This window comes from Abramis brama (assembly GCF_963993115.1).
Source record: "Abramis brama genome assembly, chromosome: 2".
NCBI lineage: Eukaryota > Metazoa > Chordata > Actinopteri > Cypriniformes > Leuciscidae > Abramis > Abramis brama.
In genome coordinates, this window is record NC_139964.1 from 52,599,164 (window position 1) to 52,621,408 (window position 22,245).

General features: G+C 40.8%; 2 protein-coding genes across 9 annotated transcripts in view; both read left to right on the plus strand.

Annotated features, from left to right (window-relative positions):
- The window catches only part of glrba (glycine receptor, beta a), a 30,134-nt gene extending 28,045 nt beyond the window's left edge, over positions 1–2,089 (plus strand). For all 5 annotated transcript variants that reach the window (XM_084107102.1, XM_084107101.1, XM_084107105.1 and 2 more), the window contains exon 11: positions 578–2,089. In XM_084107102.1, coding sequence (XP_083963228.1) covers positions 578–874 — 297 coding nt within the window. In that variant the 3' untranslated portion in view covers positions 875–2,089. The remainder of the gene's footprint in view (positions 1–577) is intronic.
- Positions 2,090–5,352: 3,263 nt separating this feature from the next.
- Positions 5,353–22,245, plus strand: part of gria2a (glutamate receptor, ionotropic, AMPA 2a) — a 40,417-nt gene continuing 23,524 nt past the window's right edge. For 2 of the 4 annotated variants that reach the window (XM_084103646.1, XM_084103648.1), the window contains exons 1-2: positions 5,353–5,650; positions 5,872–6,012. In XM_084103646.1, the coding sequence (XP_083959772.1) occupies positions 5,578–5,650; positions 5,872–6,012 (214 nt within the window). In that variant the 5' untranslated portion in view covers positions 5,353–5,577. The remainder of the gene's footprint in view (positions 5,651–5,871; positions 6,013–22,245) is intronic. The other 2 variants (XM_084103645.1, XM_084103647.1) reach the window with 1 other exon arrangement.

Sequence of the window (22,245 nt, forward strand, 5' to 3'; positions counted from 1 at the left end):
ATATATGGATGGATGGGATGGATAGGTAGACAGATGGACAGATTGATAGATAGATGGATGGATGGATGGATGGATGGATGGATGGATGGGTAGACAGATGGACGGACGGATGGATAGATATGGATGGATGGATAGGTAGACAGATGGACGGATGAATAAATAGATGGACGGATGGATGGATGGATGGATGGATGGGTAGACAGATGGACGGACGGATGGATAGATATGGATGGATGGATAGGTAGACAGATGGACGGATGGATAAATAGATGGACGGATGGATGGATGGGTAGACAGATGGATGGAAAGATAGATGGATGGTTGGATATGTAGACAGATGGAAGGACTGATAGATTGATGGACAGACAGATGGATGGATGGATAGGTAGACAGATGGACGGATGGATAAATAGATGGACGGATGGATGGATGGGTAGACAGATGGATGGAAAGATAGATGGTTGGATATGTAGACAGATGGAAGGACTGATAGATTGATGGACAGACAGATGGATGGATACACAGATAGATGGATGTCTACATGTCTAAATGTCTTTTGTGTTTCACGCTTTTGTAGGTTGTGGAAAACCGCAGTAAGAAGGTGTGCACTTCTAAATCAGATCTGCGCTCAAATGATTTCAGTATTGTCGGTTCTCTCCCGCGAGATTTCGAACTCTCAAACTTCGACTGTTACGGCAAGCCCATAGAGGTCACAGATGCCTCCGGCAAATCACAGAACAAGAACAACAAGAAGCCTTCACCTCCGAAACCCGTCATTCCGTCCGCTGCTAAACGGGTTGATCTCTACGCACGCGCTCTGTTCCCTTTCACTTTCCTCTTCTTCAATGTTATTTACTGGTCTGTCTACCTGTAACCATGACAAAGTGTGTGTGCGTGTGCATTTATGTTGATGAGGGCGATGATTAAGCATGAACAAAGTGTCGAAATGTTCATCCTTTACATACTTTGATGTCTGTTAAATAGTCCTGCTTATTTGTATTTTTCCTTGTAAGTCGCTTTTTGAGATGTGTGTCTTTAATACGAGCAGCATGACTGTACAGACAGTGTGTGTTCAGCCCAGGCTGCTAGATAGTGTCCCATGCCAACACTTCAATAAATATCGGTTGTTTATAAACTCAGGCAAGAATGTGCTTATGGAATAAAGGACTGTATAAGATCTGGACAAAGACAGCATGCAGTTTTCAAAATCGGCTTATTGCATATAAGTCTGTGATGAAAAGGGATTAAACTGCTGTTATTGAGCCATACAATAAAGATCCTTTATCAACTGCATTCTCTTGTCTATATTATTTTGGATAATCATATGTTTGCATCGTTGACATTCTGTTCAGGGATTTGTTTTAAACTTCTCATATTCATTTTGCAACTTAATGTACAGACTCATACAAACAACATACATTTGAACTTTTTTGAAGATTATTTCAGTCAAAACCTAATATATGTGCTTTAATAAAAATGCTCTGTACATAAATCGTAACCAAGTGCAATCATGTTGTAATATTTCCATACTGAATTACAACAGGTTGTCCTCTTTCGTACATCTATTTGCATTCTGAATGAATTACTCCTGTCTTGCATTTAGCCATTTTTAGCTGCCTTTACACTGCACTAGTGCTGAATCTTGTGTGCAGCCGCCTAAAACAAGACACATGATCACTGTCATGACAACGGCTCTGCAGCATTTTATTTTATGCAGAAAGACTAGAGTACATAAAATTGTACAGTATTACTGCCTAGCAAGCGCTGGTATTTCCTTTAGGAGATATGTAGATGAATACTAGTTAAATGCTTAAAGAATACATTATTTTTGTGTTTGTAGGACTGGGCTTCATCAGTGGACAGATGTATTACATTCAGTATTACTCTATAACTGTCATGTTGTTTTTGATTTGGTTTCATGTTTTATTTTACTTTATGCTTCATGTTTCATTGTTCCCTTGTCTGGCTTTGTTAATGTAATCGTGTAAAAAGTTTGTGTTTCTGTTCAAGTTTAGTTCATGTCAAAGTCTTTGTTTATTGTATATTTTGTCTACGTTCATGTTAATAAACTGCACATGGGTTCTGCAAACTTGCCTTCAGTGGACTTCATTACAATAACATTAATTTCACCATTATTTTTCAAGATTATGTGTTGCTATTAGTTAAACTATAACTAATTAACTTATAAATCTCTATGCACGAAAATCTCTACATTATTTTCTGTTTGTGTGTGTGTGTAATGCAGACCTACTAAATAATGCATATGTGCATTATGCAACACTTTTGGTTGTGATAAATACATATGTTGAGTTCTTTGACTTCATATTAACCCCCATTCTTCATTTTCTTTTCCTTCGATCAATCTGCACTTCAATAATGCCGGTCATATAGAAAACATCAGTTGTTATTCCTATATATCTATGCAAACATGGGGAAAGTAGGAAACTGAGTATCACAGTTAATCATACAATTGGCTGAATCTGTATGACTGATGCAAAAATGTCTGCAAAATGATTTGATTCATCTAAGGAAATCACTGCCTCAGCAAATTTGCTGCTTTATCTGGCTGCATATTCTTAGAATATTCCTTAGTCTCTCAAATGTTTAACACTTAATGCATTGGAATGGTGTGAGAAAGCTAGTCAAACCCATACATGCACCATGCACTTTTAAAATGAACTGACCTCTACAGAATTTGCATATTATTGTATTCATCTCTTATATAATAAAATTAACTTTGACCTTATAGTTAGTTCTCATAGAACTCATAGTAGGCTATGTATAATTCATGCGCATTGCAGCCTAATATGCCTATACCATTACAAAAAAAAAAAAAAAAGTTTATTCAAGTGTGCTAATAGTATACTTCCAGTCTACTCTTTATTACTTCTCAAATATTCTTAAAAGTATACTTGACTTATACTGACAGAAAAGTCAATCTTATCTAATTCATCTTTTGATTGTGACATTTTAAAAAGTATAATTAAATATTCTAAGTATACTTGGCTTGTAATTGTATTTATTCTTTTGATTGAGTAGCCAAATAAATACTTTTTCCACATAGTTTTACATGCTATACTAAAAAGTGGCCCAATTTAGTCCCAAGAAGTACTGAAATAGTACACTTACAAGTATACTACCACATTGATCTTAGTAAAGTATACTTGAACTTTACATAAGTATACTTAATAAAATGAACTTGAAGTAAAGTACACTTTTTATATGAGGGCTTAAAATAATGGTGTCTTAAAAGAATTAAAAGTTTGGAATATGTAGCAGGGGTGTCCAAATCCTGCTCCTAGAGGGCTGCCGTCCTGGAGAGTTTGACCCCAAACTGCTTCAACACACCTGCCTGAAAGTGTCTGGAGGGCTGCATTCGAAATCGCATACGTCCATAGTAGGCGAAAAACATTATGTGACAAAAGAAGTAGCCTATGTACGATTCACAGTATTCATAAAAGAGTAAAACGAACCCATATGACCTACTTCTTCCGGAAAGATTCTGAAGTGTGCATACGACGGACATAAGAATTAGGTAGACAATTAGGACATAAGGAGCAGGATTGGACACCACTGATTTAAGGTGCATTATGAGATTGAGTGAATGAGTGTACTTAATATCCGATATGGTTTCGGACACCACGACAAATAGATGTCCCCTCATATAGAGGAGTATGTAAGGGTATAGGAGCGATTTCAGACACAGTCTTAGAAACTTCCAGGCAAATGTGTTGGGACAGGTTGGAGCTAAACTCTGAATGAAATTGGGCAAGATAGGACACCCCTATACTAGAAGATTCAGCATTTGTTGGATCAGGCTTCCACAGCACTTCAATGCTCTCTGCTGGTTGTGCTGGGAACTACTGTGCTGCAAGCAGATTTTGAACAGCCATATGGCAGTATTGGACAATTGTTGTTAAAACAACACAATTCATGAGGGCACCTAAAGACTTCTTCAATATAAACCTGATCTTGTTTTGTTTGATGTTCTGTTGAAGTCAATTTTATGTTAAAGTTGGGAAAAAAGTTATGTTAACTTTCCTCGCCAGCATTTTTTTTTTTTTTTTTTTATTGCTGCAGCCATGCCAGCATTTTTGATAATTTTAACAAAATTTTCATGGCCCCCAGAATATTTTTGCATGAATATCTGAACATGCAAAAGTCAAAAGTGTTTTATCAACACTTGAATGTGGGTGTTACATTAAAAAAAATTTTTTTTGAGCAAACTGAGAAAATTGCATTTTTGTCAAAGACTACGTCTGGATACATTTCAGAAGGATGATCAAAACCGATCCATCAACACCCCCAAAGCTTGCACAGACCTCGTCCTGGATCAACATTTCATTCAGTAACATTAGGCATTTTTGATTTATATGCTGTAACCGAAGGTCCGAATCCGAAGATGAACAAAGGTCTTACGGGTTTGGAACGACATGAGTAAATAATGACAGAATTTTCAATTTTGGGTGAACTAACTCTTTAAATATTATAATTGATCACGGGTTCAGAGTTTGTTAATTAGAACTGTGCTGTATTTTTTAAAGATATTTACACTTGTTTCATCTTGATGTGTTCATCGTTATTTTATAATTCAGTTCCTTTTTGTTAGAATGTTCCTTATACATACAAAAAGGCTCACAAGCACAATGGAGATTTGTTCAGATTCTATGTAGCCTATACTGACCCATTTCTGTGACCACAAGGTCAAAAGTCCTCAACAATTTTATCAAAAAGTACAATATTAAGATAACATCAACCAAAGCTACAGTAAAAAAAGTAAAATTCAGCTAAATGTTTTCGCTGATGTTTAAGTATGTGAATCATTAGGTTAATGATTATTTTAATGGCCTTTTAATGTAAGCAGCACCATAATAAACTGTAAATTACATTAATAGCCTATATACATATTAAACTGTACTGCAAACAATTGTATACAGGGATCCTGATTCCATCTCTCTCCAGCAAGAGGTCATTGGTCTGAAAAAGTTTGAAGAGCTCATGGTAATATGTGTAATGGGAGTATGTCAGTTATTGATTAGTCTGGGTGAAGGTGGTTAAGCGGTTCATTGTATTACAGAAGATGGTGGAGCCCAAGCCTATTGGATTGCAGGGGAACATCTGTCACCATTCTGCCTCATAGTGGACACATATTAGGCCTTTTCTAATTAAATAAATTCATAACAATAAGAAATCACGAGACATATAATTAAACAAATAAAAAATTCCTATTTCCTGAAGCAGCTGAGCCGATGTCCAAGAGCGAGCGCGCGCCTCTCTCTGCTGCGCGCGCGTTCAAAATAAGAGCAGCTTCGGCTCCGCTCGGTTCTTTTCGTCTTCATCAGTATTCTTACCGTGTCCACTGAGTTGAAACGAGTCTCAGAGACGGAGCCGCAAAGGAGGAGAGGAAGACTCCCGCATCATCGCGCCCGCTCTTTCCCTCACCAGCACCGCGGAATAACCAGAGCCACTGCGCTTTAACTGTGGTTTATTTTAACATGTGTCGACTCTATATTGTTCCCGCTGTTTTGTGAACAGTGCGCGTTTGGTGGATGTGGTCGCGTGGATAAGCAGAAGACGATGATTTTGTCGGGTCTCCTTTTCCCCGCGTTATGGGGACTGGCGCTCGGCGGATCTCCGAGCGTCCAAATCGGTGAGCGCACTCCACCTGTCTACGCCTTTTAGATCATGCTCATCAAATCATAAAAATTATTCTGATAACAGAAATGACATATAAGCGTCCTCTTTACTTGGGTACCATGTGCGAATTTCATGATAAAACGATATAATCTGTCTGTTTTGGGAATTTGAGACAGTGTCGTGATTCTTCTTACGATATAATTATGAATAATTTTTAATGTATTAATTTCTCAGGCGGCCTGTTCCCCAGAGGAGCAGATCAAGAGTACAGCGCATTTCGGATCGGAATGGTTCAGTTCGGCACGGCCGAATTCCGCCTCACTCCTCACATTGATAACCTGGAGGTGGCTAACAGCTTCGCCATCACAAATTGCTGTAAGTCAACATGGAGTTTTTACCGCTTGAACTAATTAATTCCCCATATATAGCCTACTAATCTAGATGCTGTTATAAATTAGCCTGTCCATGCACAGGTGTGATCATAGCCAGTTTCCCTCCCTATTTTATTAATTCATCCTGCATTCATGCCATATTAAATATTATAGGAGCCTGTATGGCAGGATCTATATGTTAATCCTATTTGAGTTAACACAGGATAGCTATCGCCTGCATACGTGTTCTATTATTAACACTTGTGTGTTATTTATTCCTTTACGCAACCCATGAAAGGACCGGGGGCTGGATGTTGGCAGTCACTCAGTTTATTATTCAAGCACTTTAGCTTCTAATGAGTCTGAACTGTGGCACATTTTGTTTCTTGCTGTCTGGTTGTGTAAACTATGCGTTGGGAATGGTCGTTATATAAACCAGGTTTTTTTTTTTTTGGGTGGGGGGGTGATAATAATTACCATCCGCGGGAGCAGCATGATGATGGTTTCCACAGTAACAGAGAGGAGATGGCCCCGTTTTACCAGCATCTGCATAATTCGATGGCAAATGAAACAGCAGGTTGCCTCCTTCGAAACGTATTTGTGTCATATGGTGTTGAATGTTTTACGGTACAATTTCTAGATTTTAATTTTGCAATAGCCTATGTATAATGAAAGGGTTTTTGACAGACGTTTGCAAGGCATGAGGACCTCGCGCGTGTCCCTCCCCCACGCATCTTCTTAGGCTACATCTGAGGCATGAAGACCAGTAGGCTACTGAATGATGAAATGCTAACCCAATTCGAAAATGCGATTAATTATTAGTGCATTTGAGTTTGTGTCACATAGGTTAGAAGATTCTTTAAAATTGTTGGTCTTACATCACATCCAGACTGGTTAGAGTCAGATCTCTTCAATAGAGTGGTTCTGTTCAATGGATTCACAAATCCAGTCTGAACGATTTAGGGTGTGTTCACACTTGTAGTTTGGTTTGCTTGGTTTGTTTGGTCCGGACCAAAAAAAACAACAACATTTAGTCCTGGTCCGCTTAGTATTCACATTGCCAATTTAACATTGAACCTAAAGATACCGAACCTTAAGGCATAGGATATGTTCACAATCTGTTTGTTTGCTTTTATTACGTATATTTAGCGACGGAACTTACTGAAAATCTAAAACAATGCTGTGTGATTGTCTAAATGTGCTCATTGTGTGTGCGTAACCTGCATATGATGCTATTTCTGTCAGGACCACTATCGTCAAATACGATTGACAATTAGCATACAGTTATGATTGGCGGTATGATTCTGTTCTGGGCAAGAACTCCCTGTGCATCCATGCAGCCTAGCATGGACAAGAGCAGGGAGAGCAGCAATAACCCCCCTTAGGGTTAACAGAACAGAACCAACATGAATGTATTGCAGATATCATTAATTTAAGATTTTAAAGTACAACATATTTCGAGAATTTATTCTGATTCAAGGGGAATCAGAATGCCAAATCCTGACTGATGAAAGGAGGAGCTGGGGATGGAGGAGGGTAATTAGCTCCTGAGAAATGCGATAGCTGTTGATAATACTGACGAGCTTATATATGTATACAATGATAGACGTCGTATTCCTATAGGTAGATGTTGATCAGTTGAGACTGAGTCAGCTGATGCGAGTTGACTAACGTGACCTGCCAGAACTGACGCTACGCTTAATTTTGACCAGCTGAGAACTCGTGAAGAGCTTATAAAAAGTGTAAAGGAGTCAAAACAGAGGCAAGAAAACCCTCTGTCAGACTCGCACACAAAAACGACCTGCTGCGATGAAACGTGGTTCTGCCTGTACCGAAATGTGATAGGCAACATTGCGACAATGACAAGAAAAAACAGGTATGCTTCAGCATTCTGTCCTTTTTAGGGTTGCATCTTGTGACATCATGTCCCATTTTTGGTTTGTTTACATGCCTTTGGTTCATGTTGCGTTCATATTTCATTCGAACCGGACCAGAGTTCGTTTGGAAGTGAGACCCATCTTTTCAGCGGTCCTGGTCCACATTTTTGGTGCTCACCAGGGTTCGGATGGCAGCGAGACCCATCTTTTCAGCGGTTCTGGTCCGCTTCTTTGGTACTCGCCAGGGTTCGGATGGCAGTGTTCACACTTATTCAAATGAACCACACTAACAGAGCAATCACACCAGGGTTCATTTTAATAGAACCAAACATGCCAAGTGTGAACACACCCTTATTCATAAATTGAACTGAATTGGTCAGGAGTGCGTTTCCTGTACAATGACGTAACTCGCTGCTTCAGTACCATAGTACGATGCATCGTTAAATAAATCAACTAGCTAGTCACCGAAACCGTTTTGTCGTAAATTGGTTGTTCAACCAAATTGGTTAATGATGTCACACAGGTGGTGGAGTAATAAGTGCTTTTAATGAATCTGTTTGAGATCTAAATTACTTATTATTTGCTTTATTTCCAGATTCAATCATTCTTATGTAGTAGAGCACGTTCGCACATGCGCACTCTTTTGAAAAATGGTGCTTTAAATCTATTGACAAACTAAAAGACGTAAAGGACATTTGTATGTCTTCTAAATAAAAGATACTGATTGTACTGAATGTCATCTTGCTTATTTGGCTCAAGATAAGGATTTATTAAGTCCACGTGTAATAAAAACAAGAAACTATTCTTCTAACCACAGGTCGAGAGCCTGTCGTACCAACCACACAACTTTGCAATGCTGTTTGCGAATGTTCGTTTCGGGAAACACCGACTTGTTGAACTACGCTGATAACGACGGAACTTGCGAACATAGTTGGCTAACGATGCTTTTGGGAAACGCACCCCAAAGCGGTTTCCGAGTCAATAGGTGTGTTCGACTTGAAGCGACGATGCGCAGACTGATTGGTTTACATAGCGCCGCTTTAAGTCGAACACACGTAACAAAACTGATTCACTGAACTAAGAACTGTCTCTATCCAACATGTCAGATTCGTAATGAGCCGAGAACCGACGAGTGAGCTGATGATACCAAGGTCATTTAGATTGAAACAACTGAAGGGACATTGCAGAAATGTTACAATTAAACATCTTGGAGATTATTAGTAGTTTAATGTAAATGCTATATTTATATAACTTTATTTAAATTGATATAAATTCCTTTATGTTTTTATGAGTTGAATCATGGCTGCAACAGACTGAACTGGGAAAGAAAACAAGCAACGTATTGAAACAAACACCAATACGTTTAAAAAGAAATACGTTTAGAGCATTTAAATGTCACGTCAGAATGTCAAAAACCCTGCTATGATGTATTCACGTCATCACGCTAATGAATAATTTAATAATTTTTTTAACCACGTTTTTGAAACAACCCGTTTCGCAGAAATTAGGCAGACCTCTCATCCCTACTCTGGAATCTAACAAACAGGCTTTTGATAAATGATTAATATTGCATAGATACATTGTTTTGTTTAACGATTGCATATTGTAAGACATCATTACTAAATAGAAATCTATGCAATGAAAATTTTACACGTCAAACACGTAGCTTGACTCTGTCTCTCTGAAGACATAATCGAGCAAATCTGAATTGGCCGTGGAGACACTTGGTTTGGCCTCTTTAGTGTATTTTTCACCCAATCCAATAACCTGAATGAGTTTTCTCTTGGTGGGCATGGCTCCTTTTGATGTCAAACACTGATGCTTCACAATGTGAGCTTCACTGCGACAAGTCTGTCTCAGCGGCCTGAACAGCCGCTGATTCATGTGAGCGGCCTGCCCACTCCCACACACTCTTCCCACACATATACACATCACACACACAAAAACTCAATGATACTTCAGGCCAGGGTACGCATACATAACATTATGGAAATTGCTTAGGCATTTTATCGTGAGAAGGGGTGTGGGAAGATGAATAGGCCTAGTATTTAGTCATGCTATATTCAAACATGCTTAGACCTATAATGTTGTATATTTAACACACACAAGGGATTTCCTTTGCTGTTAGTTGTCACCCAAGCACATTCACCCACATGCAGATATATATAGATGGCACTGAGCAGGGTTTTCTCTGAAATATATAAGCATATGATAAGAAACACACTGCCAGAAGAGCCAATTGTTTATACAGTTTATGGTCTACCATAGCGAAAAACACATTTATGGTGTAACATGCACTCTGTTATCGCTTGTTTGTAGCCTTGAGGTGGTTGAAGTGACTCATCGGAGACCCATCTTCTATTGACAGATATGTGCCCTAGAAAGGTTTCAGCATTGTTGTTGCTGTTACATGTTGTTTATTCTTCAGTGTGCAACAGTCACTGTTATTCTGTTCAAACACTTTCAACGGCATGTTTGTTTTCGGATAGTCCCATTTGCTTATGCATATTCCTTGATGATGTTAGAGTTTATGTTCCTGGAACACAGAAGCTTTTTTTCAGTAGTTAGATTGAATAACATTAATGTTAACACTGATCATACAATGCCTCAAGCTTGCCGCCAGATATGACATCCTATCACCCTATATACAACAACAACACTTTACTGTGACGCACCAACAATTGTAACACAGCTCTATGGATTCCTTGATTCTGGTTGGTTAATCGCAGCATTATTTTGTTTAATGTTAACTTATTTGTCTGTTTTACCAGGCAACTGATTTTTTACATGCTTGTTTCATGCCTCTCCTATCATCCTTATCAATAATTTCTTGTCACATAGAACAGATTCAACTCAGATCAATATTTATGGGCATTTGTTATTTATTTATTTGTTAAATAGCTGTGTTATAAATGGAATAATGTACAGTCAGCCAGTCATTACAATAATGACTGGCTGACTCCGCATTACTTCTTTTTTCTTTTCTTTTTTAATAAATGAATACTTTAAATCAGCAAGGATGCATTTATTTGATCAAAAATAACAACATAATGTTACTAAAGATTTATATTTTGAATAAATGCTGTTGTTTTGAACTTTCATCAAAGAATCCTGAAAAGAATTGTAACAACTTTTCACAAAAATGTTGGCACAACTTGTTTCAGCATAACTATTTCAATATTGATAATAATAAGAAATGTTTCCAGGTCACCAAATCAGCACATTATAATGATTTCTGAAGGATCATGTGACACTGGAGACTGGAGTAATGATGCTGAAAATTCAGCTTTGCCATTACAGGAATAAATAAAATGTTTAAATATATTAAAATAGAAAACAATTTAACGAATAAATGCAGCCTTGTTAAGCATAAGAGACTTTCAAAAATCTTACAGACCCCAAACTTTTGAATGATAGTGTTTCATTGAGCCAGTCGTTCTAAGATTTTTCCCAGTGAAAAAGAAGAACGTTTTTCCCAGTGAAGAATTTTTCCCCAGTTTTTTCCCAATTTTTTCAGTTTTTTAAATAAGTTTTTAAATAAACTTTTTGATGCCACAAACCCCTAAATATGATGATCTTGTGAGAGATGGACATAACATTTATACATGTGTTCCAATTTATACTGTGAAAAATTTATAATTTATAAATACATTTTACATAATTTATAGGGGTGTAACGATACCCTAATTTTCACGATTCGATACATATCACGATACTGAACTCACGATACGATATTATTGCGATACTCCAAGACATATAATAAAAGGTTAAGAAAAAATGTACTTTTGATTAAATGCTAAATCTGATATAACATTGTGGGTGTAAATGAATAGGCTTGGACAATGGTGACACCAGAATAAATATATTCATGATTCTGAACCTGAAAATACAGAATTATTTTAGACGAATATGCTTGCACTCTGTCACTGGCTAGATATATTTAAAATAATGTAGGCCACTTTTTACTGGTAACATAAGACTTATAACATAAGCATTATCAGGACCCACTAATATTCCCCCATTATTATACATTATATTCAACATAATATATTGTAGTTTAATGTAGTACTGACTCTGAAAACATAAATTTTTTCTCACAGGGTAATTTTTATTTTGGGTGAACTATCAGCGATACATATTGTCACTATCCACGATACATATTGTTGCATTTTTGTATTGCGATATATTGTGACACGATATATTGTTACACCCCTAATAATTTACATTATATATTTTTCCTACCCGCTACTAAATTGCTCTTATATGTATAAAGCTAGAGAAACATGGAACTTTAGCTCTCAGTAGAATAAAATAATAATTAATCTCAAAATTCTTTGAAAAGCAGAAAGAATTCGGTAAATCTTTCTGTAAACTATATGTATATATGTGACACATGAAAATAACAATTTCTGCTGACACTGTATGTGGCACACATATAATTTGCTCAGCATTTATAAAATGATCTCTCTGTAACTTCTACTATCTCTTTCACACAACCACCAGCATGTTGAAGGCAGCATGATAATGGTGTGTGTGTTGTATGTGTGTGTGTGCTATATTAAAGATATTCACATCAGCGCGTCCAGAAGGGGGTGTGGAGGATTTATTGCTGAAGACAGGATGAAAAACGAGTGACTGAGCATTTTCTCTCCTTTACTGACAGTCCTTCAATCCAACAATCTGCAATCACCTTGAGGAACAAAAAGAGGGGGTGGGGGGGTCAAGAAAAGCAGGGGTTTATTTAAAGAGGTTAGTTAATCAGGAGAATACAGTCGACTTTTGAACGAGGAATGTGTATATGACGTGATGATTTGTTGCTCTGCAGAGAAAACGTCTCTTTTAAAGTCATTAATGTGTATGTGCCTGCAAGGATAACCTGATCATTACAGCATGTTTTTGAAGGTTAAAGAGGATTGCATGTCAGAAGATGAATGAGGCCATCAATCTTTTCAAAAGTGAGAGGATAAGAAAGTAGCGGGTGAAAAACATGATATCACTTGCTTTTAAGAGGTGTGACACAAGTACATGTCCTTGGTTGTCGAGTAATGTTGCAACTTGGCGCATTAATACAGTATATACTAATTCAATTGATGTGATTGATTTACAACACAGTTAATTTGTTATTAATAATCGTGTGTTTTTGTTAGCATCCATCAAGTTCGGGAAAAAAAAGAAGAGTCAGAAGATATTGTCATTTGTATTTTTAAAGTATCTGAATTATCTTAAAATAGGCAGTACCACATGGTTATTAAAAAAATCATTAGATTTCCAGCAAAAATAACTACATTTAATCAAAATCACTCAAGCAAGTTGGTGTTCTGGGTACAATAGGAGCATTTGTGCTGGTATTGCTTTTCAGTTCAATAAACAAGTTAGGATTGAATAACTTACATTGTAAACACAGCATTGCCAATTACTTTGTCTAATTTCCCTCCACCAATGAAAAGTTTCAAACTAAGCCAAAGCTGGAATGAGTCTCCGAGCAACACAGTAGTTGAGTTTCATTCCTGAATGAAGCAGTGGGTTGAACGAATCAGATAAATTAATGATTCATTGAAACATGATTCATTTATTTGTATAGAATACACAGGAGACCTCTCAGCATCTGTCTCACCCTGAGGCCACAGGAGGGACTTTCCTGATGCTAACCTAAACACCCAACCTGCAAGAGAGAGAGTGAAATGGCCCCCAGCTAATAATAAGACATGATGGAACCAGCTAGACCAGGACCTTGATAGAGTTCTAGAGGCAGTATTAGTAGGAACACCTGAGAAGAAAAATTGATAGTATGTCAACAATCATCTTCAGCATGGCCAGAGAATGCTTTGGCACAGAGGAGAAAAGGGGATCAGTGGATCACCTGGAAAATGGCCCAACAGGAGGGAGAGAGAGATATTGAATCTGATAAAAGAAATCAAGACTCATAGGGGCAGATTTACTAAACAGGGCAAATTAGCATGAGAGCGCAATTCCAAAACAGCGCTGGTGGGAATGGAAAGGTCTGCGCGTGATCTACTGACGACGCGCAAGTTAAAGAACACAGACGCAGTCAGATCATTTCCATAATGACCAACGCAATCTACCAGGTAGTGTCTGGTTTAAGACATGCTTTTTTTGGGCGGTAAATAATGGCGCAAACACCAAGTACATTGACGAGCGCAAACCTTAGTAAATCACCTTGCGTGATTCATTTAAATACTCTCCTCCCATACATTTTGTGCCTGAAAAGGGAAACGTCTCGGTTACGTATGTAACCCTTGTTCCCTGAAGGAGGGAATGGAGACATAGTCGACGTTACGACTGATTGGGATCATGCTTAGGAATCACGCTTGTCATCTTCGAGTACTGATAAAAACGAGCCAATGCACACTTTGGCGTGCAAGCTTTACATCCACGCTCCGCCCCGCAGCGCGGGTATAAATACGGAAGTGGATGCACGCACCACTTGTTTTTCGCTGAGGAGCCGAGCGGAGCCTTGAGTCAGTGGTGGTCCAGCAATAGTGGTGACGGGACTACGTCTCCGTTCCCTCCTTCAGGGAACGAGGGTTACATACGTAACCGAGACGTTCCCTTTCAGTCACTCACATTTGACATAGTTGACGTTACGATTGATTGGGATCCCAATTAAAACGCCACTAGTGCTGCCACCTTCCAGTGCCTAGACAAAAGCCTCCTGATCCCCCTGCATTATTGAGGTGGAGATGGGACAGGGCATAGGCCAGGGAAGTCACTGCTGTTCCGCAAGACCCACTCAGTCAGACTTGGATAACACTGGGAAAGCATGCCCTTTCGTTGGAAAGGAATACGCTGCGGAAGCCACATCCTGCCTGTAGGGAGGTAACATGTACCAAGGGATCACAACATATGGACCCAGCCTAGCACAGGTTCCACCAGTGCATACGAGTGTTAGGCCTGGCCTCGGACGCTCCGCCACGTCCGATGCCGAAGGGTGTGGAGGAACTCAACAGGGTTCCGCTAAAGAGGAACTCTACTGTAGCAAGAATGGTGCACGTATCCAGTCCATAGGAGGGGAATGGCGCAGAAGCCGACACTTCGAACCGGGCTGACAGTTAAACTGGCTTCATGTGAAGGGAGCCCACAGAAAGCAACTGGCTTGACACATAGGCTATTTTTCTAGTGAATGTGCTGGTGTCGCCCAGCCCGCAGCTCTTAAAACATCTGTCAGTGAGGCACCCTGTGTCAATGCCCAGGAAGGAGCTACACTCTCTCTTTGGAGAGGCTCACTACCCAGGTGGGCACGGTGCACCTTGGGTAAACACACCAAGATGATGGCAACCACTATCTAGTGGGCCAACCTCTGCTTGGAAACAGCCTTCCCTTCTGCTGGTCTCTGTAACAGACAAGAGCTGGTCTGAGGTCCTGAGGCTTTGTATTCTGTCCTGTTATAACCGCAAGGAGCGGAAGGAACAGAGAAAAGCCAGGGCTGGGTCTGCCTCCTCCGGGGCAGCGCTTGCAGGCTCACCACCTGGTCCCGTTTTAAGGGAGAGGTAGGAACCTTGGGCACATATCCAGGCCGGGGTCTCAGGATATCGTGAGAGTTGGCCGGCCCGAATTCCGGGCACGATTCATCGACCGAAAATGCATGCAGGTCCCCTACCTTCTTGATAGAGGAAGCAAGCAGGAGAACTGTTTCTTTAAAAAACAGGATTTTTAATAGGGCTGGGACGGTTACCGCATTACCGCAATACCGCGGTCACATGACGCCTACCGCGGGTCTGAGCTCGTCACCGTCATCACCGAAAAAAAAAGAAAAGAAAAGCATTGGCCTGCACATGTGTGCAAGTTGTGTCTAATTACATGGATTCATTGATTCTAATGACATGGATTGTGTCTAATGACATTGTTTAGAAAACCTTGAATTTGAAGTTCCGGGAGTCTCCCGCATATTAATAGCGGCTCCCTGATGCCCGCAAATTAGTTAAAATCTCCCAGAATCTAGAGCGAGCAAGCAAGAGCGCGCATGCAAGACAGAGACTGTACTCCAAACCGCGTAGCGCGCGCACGGCAGAGAGGGAGAGGGAGCGAGAGAGAGCATCCTGATTGGCCCGTTTCGGTAAGTCAACCAATTGTCAGTGTGGGTGGGCTTTTATCTCTTCTTCTCTGACTGCGCGCGCGCCTCCCCAAGTGGACGAGGCATTTATGCTTGACACGCTCGCCGTATACTATTCTTTGAAACAACAGCGGGCGACTCGGTGTAATTGTCCTCTAAACCATCAGGAATCAGCAGTGAGAAGAAGTAATAAGGTACACTCGTGAATGTTTATTTTAGAACAACACTTTAGTACACCAAACTACAAAAGAATCGTTTAAGCAGTAGACCTTGAGATTATTAGGCTACTTGTGACATTAGAAAAAACCCCGGATATGATAACGTAAGCTACAACTTAATTAACGTTATCTTACATATTTTCTAAACATATTCATTTAGTTTTGTGAACATTTTTATAAAACATGGCTATTTATTTGTATTTAAAGGGCTTATGTCTACTATTGTAGGCTCATTTTGTTTAAGCAACTAATTTAGAAAATTAAATTAGTAAAACTGCTTTTTGATTTAAAGCAGTTTACCGCTATACCGCGGGAATTGCTTGCTTTTCAACCGCGGTAAGAAAAAATCCATACCGTCCCAGCCCTAGATTTTTAACTCACCTGCCTGCAGACTCAAGGGAAGGTCTCTGAGTGCAGTAGAACCAGAGATAAGTCCCAAGAAGGTATAGAGGGGGCGCAAGGGGCAGACTCTTTGCTCCCCTCAGGAACCTGGCGATTTTTGGATCCACTGCATCATGATGTGCGTTAATATAAAGGCAACATACATTTTGAGGGCAGAGGGAGACAGCCCTCGCTCCGACCCATCTTGCAGGAAAGAAAGCATGGAAGTGATCGAACACCTTCGGGGGTCTTCTCGGTGAGCCATCACTATGATCTCGCAATGAGAACATGAACTATCCACAAAAGCTGCTTCAGCATGCTGTAATCCCAAACATGTGATGCAACTAATGTGACCGTCAGAGGGGGACAGGGAACGATCGCATCCAGAAACGCACGGGTGGAATGACATCTTGAAAAAGACGCAAACGCACCCATGTTGCTCTTTCTGGAAATGAAAAACTTTCACCAGTGCCGGAGCACACAGGGGAATGATCGCGGCAACACTGACAGGGATGTTGCAGCCTGTACCAGTGAAGCACTTACTTTCTTCGCCCTCAACTGGCCGTCAGAGAAACAAACACAAAAAGGAATGCTGTTAATTAAAACAGCAGTTGAGAGCTCAGAAGGCTTGCGACCACCGCTGCATAAAAGATCTGACCGGTGGACTACAAAGACGACGGTGTAACCTGAAAGTTTAGAAAGGTCTCAGATTCAGATTCATAATGACACTTTTAGGGGTTCAGAACTGAAACCCCTGAGGAAAAGTTTGACACCAGTGAACCAAAATGGAGATAAACCCAGGAAATTGTACAGAAAGCCCAATCAGCATCTGCTCCAGGACCAAGTGGTATGCCTTATAAAGTATACAAGAGATCTCTGATGTTACTCCGCAGGTTATGGAAACTATTGCGTAGGATATGGGCAAAGGGCATCATCCTATTGTCCTGGAAAAGAGTGGACCAGAGGAGCAAAGGCAAGAATGAAGTTCTACCAGAAAGACTCGGGAGGCAAAATGACATAACAAAGCATACATTTATTAACAGCCCAGCAAGTATTGTGTTATGAAGTTCTTTGGCGAAGGTCCCGTCCGTAGCTCGCAATCCGAGGCTAACGGAATCTTCATTTCCTGCCTGAAGACGAAGGCAGGGGTGCAGCCGACCCCCTGGGAGGTATGGGCAGGGACCATCCTAGTGGTGGTGGGGAGGATGGAGGTGAATGTTGGCGTCAGCATCTGCAAACTCAGACATGTGTAAGTACCGATCTTTTATACTACGAGTACTAGAACACGATTGGTTAGATGAGAAGGTAATAAGTGATGTAACAATTGAGTCTTCATGGCAGAACTTACGCTAAAGCTTTCATTTCAAACCAAAGAAGTCAAGAACCAAGGAAGTTATGGTGATCAGAAATGGGAAAATGACTAGCAAGTTCCAACTTCAAGTCCAGGGGGAGGTTATACCATCAAATGATGAAGTCCCTGTAAAATGCCTAGGAAAGTGGTATGTTCCCTTTCTTAATGACAGAAGCAGTGTATTTAGGACAGAGAGACAGGTGGAAGAATGGTTGAGAAAGATAGAGTGTTCAGGCTTACCAGGTAAGTTCAAAGCCAGGCTCTTTCAACATGGTCTACTACCAAGACTTATGTGGCTACTCACATTTTATGAAGTGCCTATGACATTGAGAGGTGATTGAATAAACACCTTTGCAGGTGGCTCGGATCTCCCCCAAGTTTCATGCCAGTAGGGCTATACATTGGATCTGGACAGTTACAGCTACCCCTATCGACAGTGGTTGAAGAGTTCAAAGTGATGAAGTGCAAGGCTGTTATGATGCACAGAGATTCTGGTGAAGATCAGAGGTGCAGGCGTCATCACAAGTTCAGGACACAAGTAGGCAACAGATGCAGCAGTGGCACAAGCAGAGAACCGACTGAAGTTGAAGGACATCATTGGGAATCAGTGCATGGGTGGGGAGGACTTTCAACTACCCATTTGGCAATGGGGGAAGGCGGACCTAATTCAGAGGAGAGAAATGATCCAGGCCAAGGTTTTACACCTGAGGGCTTTTCACACTGCGCTTAACCCTGGGTTATCGTCGATCTAAACACCACTTTTAACCCCGGGTAAAGGAGCGTTTCACACTTGTAATTTAGATGCGGGGTTAGCACCACTTTTTACCCGGGGTTATGTTTGTACTGTGTGAAATGATGCGGTGTTAGAATGTTACAACTAGATGCTTAGCAACCGACAACCAATCACGTGCCTTATATTCACGTGCTTTGGGCAGTCACAGAAATAATACGCTAGAGCCGTGGAACTTTATTTATTTTACTTACCATGTTACTATCAGGGTATCAATAGGGTAACTTTAAATTACAGCCTGCAGATGTTACACTTACCCTGTAACTATATGAGACAAGGGGGTAACAAGCACCATTTTAGTAATTACAAAGAAAAATGTTGCAATAGTTTTAGTTTTACTTGGCTTGAAACACGGCAGACCAGCTGCACTTTTGCTATCAAAATAACATATCAGCTACTCTATATATACATGGAGATCCAAGTGTTGTGTTTTATGATGTTATTTTTGTAATTTATTTGCCTGGAAATAGCTGAAAAGAGGTAAGCTTGTTTTCCACTGCATTGCAAATAGGTGTGGTGCGACAGGGAAGCTGGATGAAAGGAGACACCCAGTGAAGCCGAGGGGGTGGAGGGTCAAGGCGCAGCCGGAGACCTGGAAGTCCATGGTGGAGGCAGAGCGACAACTGACAGATGTTGAGCTGAAGGAACGAAGGAGCTTGGAGGAGTCCTAGGGCTGACAGGCTACGGTGGAGCTGAGGGAACGCAGAGCCAGGGCAGAGCCGTCAGGCCGGGGTGGAGATATGGTCCTGGAGGCCCGAGGTGACCTCACACTGAGCTAGTGGACGGGAAGCTTGAGGTGGAGCTGAAGAGCCACATGGCGCTAGCAGAGCTGAGGAGCTGGACAAAACCCATCCGAGCCGACGGATCCAGGGGACTGGCCATTACCAGCGGAGGAGATAGGACTAGGAAATCAGTAGGGAACATCAGAGGAGGATGGGACCAGCAAAGAAGGTGAATATTCGAGGGTGGAAACTCGGGTGAGAACTGGATCCGTCATCCATAGATTTATAAGGCACAGATCCGCTCCTGGCTATGGGATGGACTCCGTAGACTCCGGGGCTCTGGTTCCGGGACGAACACGGTGGCTGCCTCGAGCTAACAGGCCGTGATGGAGAGACCACCTTTATGGAGCCTCCATCTCAAATACCCCAACAAATTCCAGTTTTCGGGGAGGAGACGCAACGCTGGTAAGTCACGGGATGGCTGTATACAAGCGCACAATGAAGAAGATGAGCTACAAGTAAAGTCTTTATTAAATCCACACAAAGGAGAAGTAGCAAACACAGCCATAAACACTGATGATACTAGGCGATAAACCTAAACAGAACATACGTTACATAATCTCAATCATGTATCCAGTAATAATAGAAAATGTACCCCATAGTTAAAAATACCCAGAGCCATTAATGCACAGACGTTCTGGAACTCGCAAACGCAAGACATATTCACTCTGGGTCTGGGGTATGATTCTGTGTGAAAAATAGCCTATCAGAGCCACCACCTGGTAGTAGTAATGACGTTACTGATGACATACTATTTGACCAGGGGAAGAAGTTTTGTGCCCTTAAAGTAGAGTAATTGCGAGTTCCAAGCACATGAATGACCAAGCAAAGTTGTATTTACAAGTGGGAAACTCTGAATTCTTAATGATACACAAGTCGTGACAGTGGAAGGAGATTGTCGATTTTAAACATGACATAAATACTGATCTATAATAGGCTAATATCATATATCTTTAATCATAGGCGACGATATATGTTTCTGCCGGTGGGTGCCCATGCTACTAGAGAACTGGCTGACTAAAATCAGCTTGAAAATGATTTCTATCATGAAGGAAAATCTCATGAAATAAAGATGAATTTAAAGGTGCTATTTGATCAGTCAATCGCAAAAGTCTAGTGGTTGAAAGCTTCTGGCAACATCTGTCTGACAAACATCTGTCTGTCTGAAGCTTGGTAGACATGACGTGAAGAAACTCAGGCTCGGTAGAGATGACGTGAAGAAACTCAGGCTCGGTAGACATGACGTGAAGAAGCTCAGGCTCGGTAGACATGACGTGAAGGAACTCAGGCTCAGCAGACATGATGTGAAGGAACTCAGGCTCGGAAGATGGCTGGAGATGGTTGTTGAGTGGAGATGTTATCTTCAGCCTCACCCATGGTGAAGGCTGATCCACTCAACAACAACACACGATCCAGGTATTGAGCGAATGGTTCTGGTCTTACGGCTGAAGTTGGCTTGTGCAGAGGATCGTCCAGTCCAAGCCCAAAAACTTTCGCTAGGACGTCATCTGTCCAGTTGACCTGGTTTGAAACCTCCAGGAAATCTTGCACGTATTCCTCGATCAGACGGCCAGATGTTGACAGATGTTCTCTCTGCAGATATATATATATATATATATATATATATATATATATATATATATATATACAGTGAGGAAAATAAGTATTTGAACACCCTGCTATTTTGCAAGTTCTCCCACTTGGAAATCATGGAGGGGTCTGAAATTGTCATTGTAGGTGCATGTCCACTGTGAGAGACATAATCTAAAAAAAAAAATACAGAAATCACAATATATGATTTTTTAACTATTTATTTGTATGATACAGCTGCAAATAAGTATTTGAACACCTGTCTATCAGCTAGAATTCTGACCCTCAAAGACCTGTTAGTCTGCCTTTAAAATGTCCACCTCCACTCCATTTATTATCCTAAATTAGATGCATCTGTTTGAGGTCGTTAGCTGCATAAAGACACCTGTCCACCCCATACAATCAGTAAGAATCCAACTACTAACATGGCCAAGACCAAAGAGCTGTCCAAAGACACTAGAGACAAAATTGTACACCTCCACAAGGCTGGAAAGGGCTACGGGGAAATTGCCAAGCAGCTTGGTGAAAAAAGGTCCACTGTTGGAGCAATCATTAGAAAATGGAAGAAGCTAAACATGACTGTCAATCTCCCTCGGACTGGGGCTCCATGCAAGATCTCACCTCGTGGGGTCTCAATGATCCTAAGAAAGGTGAGAAATCAGCCCAGAACTACACGGGAGGAGCTGGTCAATGACCTGAAAAGAGCTGGGACCACCGTTTCCAAGGTTACTGTTGGTAATACACTAAGACGATATGGTTTGAAATCATGCATGGCACGGAAGGTTCCCCTGCTTAAACCAGCACATGTCAAGGCCCGTCTTAAGTTTGCCAATGACCATTTGGATGATCCAGAGGAGTCATGGGAGAAAGTCATGTGGTCAGATGAGACCAAAATAGAACTTTTTGGTCATAATTCCACTAAACGTGTTTGGAGGAAGAAGAATGATGAGTACCATCCCAAGAACACCATCCCTACTGTGAAGCATGGGGGTGGTAGCATCATACTTTGGGGGTGTTTTTCTACACATGGGACAGGGCGACTGCACTGTATTAAGGAGAGGATGACCGGGGCCATGTATTGCGAGATTTTGGGGAACAACCTCCTTCCCTCAGTTAGAGCATTGAAGATGGGTCGAGGCTGGGTCTTCCAACATGACAATGACCCGAAGCACACAGC